This window comes from Macrosteles quadrilineatus, unplaced genomic scaffold (genome assembly GCF_028750875.1).
Source record: "Macrosteles quadrilineatus isolate MER2022 unplaced genomic scaffold, UCM_ALF_1.0 Scaffold_5__1_contigs__length_97177068, whole genome shotgun sequence".
In the NCBI taxonomy this organism is placed as follows: domain Eukaryota; kingdom Metazoa; phylum Arthropoda; class Insecta; order Hemiptera; family Cicadellidae; genus Macrosteles; species Macrosteles quadrilineatus.
This window is the reverse complement of record NW_026542598.1, coordinates 63,250,245-63,256,080: the sequence shown is the minus strand read 5'-3', so window position 1 is coordinate 63,256,080 and position 5,836 is coordinate 63,250,245. Positions and strand designations below refer to the sequence as shown.

Below are 5,836 nucleotides of genomic sequence, written 5' to 3'. Positions count from 1 at the left end.
AATATAAATTTGGGCATATGTGGGATGCTCCCCTTCTGACGGTTGGAAGGTGCCAATTGAGTAATAAATTGTGTCGTGCACCTTATACATGAAAGGCCCTCCACCGTTATGTTCTTTAATTTTAGCTCGAGTGCTGACCATTGCGAGCGCAGAGTTGTATGATCTAATGTTCTCTTTGTAGTTTCTGCTCAAATGATTTGCTCCATTAAGTAGGCTCTGGATATAATAGCTTTCTCGGTATGGTGGTAGATTCACTTTTCCTTTATGGCAGCAGGGTGAAAATCCTATTTCATTTTTCGTTTTGATGCCCCGAGAGAGCAAAAACACTATTCGTAAAACATAAATGTAATTGGTAATTTAAGTAATTTGGTTATAATTCATTTCCATTCTTGCTCCTGAGCTGTAATATTCAATGTGATTTGTGGAGGTTTACATACCTCCGACTAACAGCTCAACTATTTAGTAGGTTGTTTGCATGTTTCGACTTGTACCCGCCATTGTCAAAACATTGGAACGTTGGAAAAAAATACTTATCATTGTTTACTAATGTCCATAAACTTTTACACACACATACACGAACGAATAAAAAATAGCTTATTCCCTATATGGGAAATTCGCAATGAATAGGCCTATTACAATAAAAAATGCACCTGCAGTCTACAAACTGTAATAGTTTGTTTGCTTATTTTATTTACGGATATGTGTTGGTAAATGTATATTCGTATAAATTATACGTTACAATTTACATAAAAACAAATTTACATGGGAATAAATTTAGCCTGCAGGACTGCTGCGGCGGGAGTATTTTGTTGTGTATTTAATGTGACAGCAAATCGTTTTAATGGTTTTATAGTGAAATTCTGTTTAGTTTTTGTTAAGAACATAAGTTGAATTGGCGTTAATTCATAACTCGCCTCCCGCTCCAAATTCTTGGGTCGCTAGCGGCACGGTAGAAAATTGGTGGGTCGCTAGCGGCACGGGTCGCTTCTGGCACGGTCGCTTCTGGCACGACACCGATTATTATACTATTTCATTATGGCTATGTTCACAGTGCTGGTTTCCCTTGCCGTTTAGTCACAAAAATACAATTTATTATCAAACATGGGAGGTGAACATAAACAAACAGGAAATGTAAGTAATTGACCATGCTGCAAAACTCTGTATACTAAGTGAATGTATGGTTTCTTTATTTGAATTTCATCCAAATATTATGATAACAAAAGAAAATTTGTTCAAGTACCACTTTGAATATGAAAACCATTTTGCTTAAGGAGTCTGCTATTACGATGGATGTTGCCGTTCATTTTAAAAGCCTACCGTAAAACAAAAAGATTGCTCAAAAAATTAAAGACACATGCACCCACATGTTCTACATGAATTTAACATCCAAATAAGAATAGTTTAAAAGACAACGTACTGCGCCATAACTTTTAATATTTTGATAACCAGATAGGCTACTTAACGGTTTGTCTTTTTACCTTAAATTGATGGTGGAAATAAACAAATAATTGTCTAATATTTCGCTATGAAGACAACTGTTGTCTACTTCTCTACAGGGGAAATCGCGAAGAGTATCAAAATGCATCTCTGAGTACTACTGTACTATTGATATAACATAACATTTATGGAATATAGTCAATGGTACAACTGACCAAGTGTGGGCTTATGTTGGAAAAAATCGAGTTAAACAACAAACCCCCAAGATCGATGTACCCAATAGTCTACCCAATTACCCAATGTACCCAATTTCATCAACTAATGTTAAATTTCACGAAATTGCTTTACTTTCCTTCCGTTTTTTCTGAGTCTAGTCCGGTTCTAAGGTGAAACCGTAGTCACTTGTGAGCTAATCTTAAGTGATTCGGAGGATGAAATACCAAAGTTGGAGATTTTCAGTCTTACCCAATTTAGCTTTTACGTTAGAAAGCCAGATGAAGAATGTAGCTTAGAAAGCTGTGGATGTATTATAGATGGAATAATATTATTCATATTTTAAATAGTATAAATTCCACAAATTTTATTATATCGTAGATCAATAACACCTCGCAGTTAGATAAAATAATTTGTTAAGATAGCCAAAGTTTAGAATGACAATATAGATTTTTTGTGTAGTTATTTAATGAATTGAGTCACAAACACGGGCGTGTATATTTTAGAGAAAAACTTGTTTTGTTTTACACAAAGGTTAGAAGACAGACAGGTTGTATGGTGATCACCTTTCACAGTTTCACATTCACTTCTTAACATACCTCTGAGCGTCCGAGGTTGTGAATGGTTTAACGTTTATATTTACAATATATGTTCAATCACAATATCAGGGACCTTATGCTATAGTGGTGGTTACCCTCCCCCCTCCTCCATCACCGGCTCTGGTTACTACCTTAGTATGTTCAATACCTGCGTGATTTTGAACATATACCTTAGTATATATTCATTTGAAATCGAGGAAATCAAAATTATGCGTGCACCTTACGAAAACTAAATTTACCTACTGAAACACCGTAGTTATTTTATGAGTTATTACCTGGGGGCCGAGCTTTGCTCAAGATGGTCAGCCTTTTGTTAATCATATTTATCGCACATATCTGAAATTGTTTCTCTATTTTCATTCTTCGATGCGCAACTTGGTCGAGGTTCTGAGACATTTGGTGAGATGCATGAGCTGGTAGGAACTGGGTTGGTTTTAGACAAAGTGGTAAAATTTTGTTTCGCGACGATCGATTGTAGCTTCTCTCTCTTGCACATTCTGTATACGTTTTCGCTTCGGAGGTCTTCCAAGTTTCATTCCTTGCAAGTTAACCTTGAAAATATTTAACAATATGTACCTAATAAACCAAACTAAATAACAATTAAACACGTTTAGTCTGAACTAACCAATACAGTTATTTTTGTTTACATGTCAAATCAAATACCGTAAGCACAATTATAACATGTATCAGCTGTTTTTGTTAACTGCAGCTACAAAAAGTTATTGTATTGTAAGGCGATAACATGGGAACTTTCAAGGGCTGTAGCACGGTAACTGGATTTTTTCCAGCCTTGTGACCAACTCCAATCGAGTTCTCGAAAACAAATACCCCATATTAAAAAAAAAAAATTAAAAATGCTCAGACGAAAATAAAAGTTTGTCCGTGCACGCACTTGTTTTAGAGTATAAAACTGATGACAATCGTACACTATATAGACATATATTTTGTTAATAGTCTGTTTACAAGTATAAATCAACCCAAATATCCCTCTTGAATGACGTCAGAATATTCACAAAGGTTTACACTAAAATGAAAGTTTATCCTTCAATGCCCATAATAGGCATCAATTATAGTTCCATCCTCAATCCATTATAGATTACAATATTTGTTCTATTTAGAGACTTCTGTTGAAATGGTAGTGTAGTTAAGGGAAATCATACTTTTCTGCCACTCAATCGAGACCTATCTTCACGTATCCGTGAGTTGTTCTATTCATAGACGGGGAAATTCACCAATGAGTTAATTTTGTACTGTTAAAGAAATCTGAGTTAGTGTAAGTGTAAAGGTGAGTTAGAAGGTGAGCATGAATGAGAGTATGGATTTTGAACGTGAGTGTCTGTGTAAGTGCAAAGGTGTGTGACTTCGTAAGTGCATTTGTTTGTAAGCGTAAATGTGTGTGTATGTGAGTATAAATGTTAATGTGAGTGTGTGAGTTTGAATGTGAGTGTAGTTTCCCGCAACGGTACCGGTGAAACGCACCGCGACCGTCTCAGAATGTCGTCTTCCATTCTAACCTCGCCGTTATTTTTATTAATTTCCTCGAAATTACAACACAGTTCTCTGTAAGTAGCCCACTACGAGACGGGTCTCTTTGTGAGTTATACTTCATTACAAGGTCTGAATTGAAAACGTGAATCCTATATACTAAATCTATTCATAATAGAGTCATAGGGGAAGCAGGTGTTGGGAAATTGAAAGAGAACTGTCAAGCTATTAATTGTATTAGATTAAAGAGATAATGTGTCAAATATTGTGTACCGTTGTCGCACAGTATTGGGTTGCCAGAACCCAGAAACGCGTTTTACCATACATTTATTCAATCCCAAACTACCTTAGGAACAAAAAATAAATTCGATTAGATCTATCCCCCAGCTGAAGACAATTTTAGGTTGGTTTGTCCAGTACTTATTACCTAAGGGAGTATGTTTTATCTATGATATTACGAATACACTATAATGTTTAACTGGGTTGATTATTAAATTTTAACATTAATTATAACAGTTACTGTTGTTACTTGTAAACTATTGCTACAAGCGATAATTAAATTGCCAAAGAATAAACGTCCGTTGACAAATTTACAAATAAGGTTATAATATATTTAGTCAACATCAACCTACCCAAGTGTTACCGCTCATGAAAAAACGGAAAACAATCTTAATGAATTTTATAATAGGATATGCAAGTTTACTTACAGTCAATCAACATAGTTATGAAAGCTAGTAACCTAAGGCCAAAAGATATCAACCAACCAAATAATATCAAACACTCAGAGAATTACGATCCTCCGGTAATCATAGAAGGTCACAATGTCTGGACGCGGAAGTAAGGTGAGGTCAAGTCTCGAACCTGTGACCCTTGGTCCTCGGTCCACTTACACTCACCACACTCACCACACACACACACACACACACACAAACCACAGACACACCACAACCACAACCTACTTCACCCGACTCAAGAGTTCCCTTCATACTTGGTGGTCATACATCTAGTGGTTAGAAATATAGAAGGTTGAACCCCACACAAGCTTGTGTATCAGGTATCTTTATACCATTTGATTAATGGTTAGAATGGTTAAATTTGCATGTTGAATCAGTAGATATACCCGTGCGATGTTTATATTGAAATCCAGTAATAGTGTATACCGGTATTATAATAGTAATATAAAGTAATATTAGTTATAATAGCAAGCCTATACATAATGTGTAGTAATAGTTCTTTATTGGAGAACATAGACAGTACAACATGAATATTGAATTTCAACTGAGCTACTTATTTATGTAAAGTAATATATTCTTGCTGATTTCAACTAGATAAGTCAGAATTGAATTGACAAACTCAAGAAGTGTAAACAAATAGAAAGAAAAGAAATGCAATTATGAAAATTGTTGTAAGTTTAATATGGTATCTTTGAAGATCGATACTACACAGACACTTTTTCCAGGCAATAGGTCAATTTAAAAAGAAATTATGACTTATAGGATTGTAATACTTAAATAACAAACGTACAGAGCAGACATTTAAACAGCTTTATTGTGAGAAAATGCAACATACTTTCTAATTTTCACCATAAAAAGTACTAAATTTTGAAGTATTTGAACACTGAACATTCAGCTAATGATATATTTCGCTCTCAGCTGCAGCAACAAGATGGTGGAATCTAGCCACCGACAATGAGCTAATGCCTATCACAGATTTCTGTCAAATACGCTAACTTTTTAAGCCAAACCAATAGAACCAACAACTGTGTATCCGTCCGCGTGTAAATGCAGGAACATGAACGCACGGTCTGTATGAATGCTCCCGTTCAAGCTCGCACAAGTTGTAAGCTATCTTTCAACATGCACTGTGTGATTTGAGCTACTTTTGCCCGGATTTGTCAATTCTAGATAGCCAATACTTGCCTACGCAGTTAGATCGACCGATTCGTGCAGGACACCGCCATAGCACGCAGGTTGCAATAGCTACTTAGAAAGTGTGTTATATAACGCTGCAATGGAGTGTACAGCGTTGAAGGCTAATGCTCCATTACCGATATGCCACAGATTGTTGAACCTCGGATTTGTCATACCCCATTTGCCCTATTT

General features: G+C 35.7%; 1 protein-coding gene across 1 annotated transcript in view; it reads left to right on the top strand.

Moving 5' to 3' along the window:
* Window positions 1-2,653: 2,653 nt before the first annotated feature.
* LOC128995649 (titin-like) overlaps window positions 2,654-5,836 on the top strand; it is a 30,169-nt gene continuing 26,986 nt past the window's right edge. The window contains exon 1 of the mRNA XM_054420665.1: window positions 2,654-2,676. Within this exon, the coding sequence (XP_054276640.1) occupies window positions 2,654-2,676 (23 nt within the window). The remainder of the gene's footprint in view (window positions 2,677-5,836) is intronic.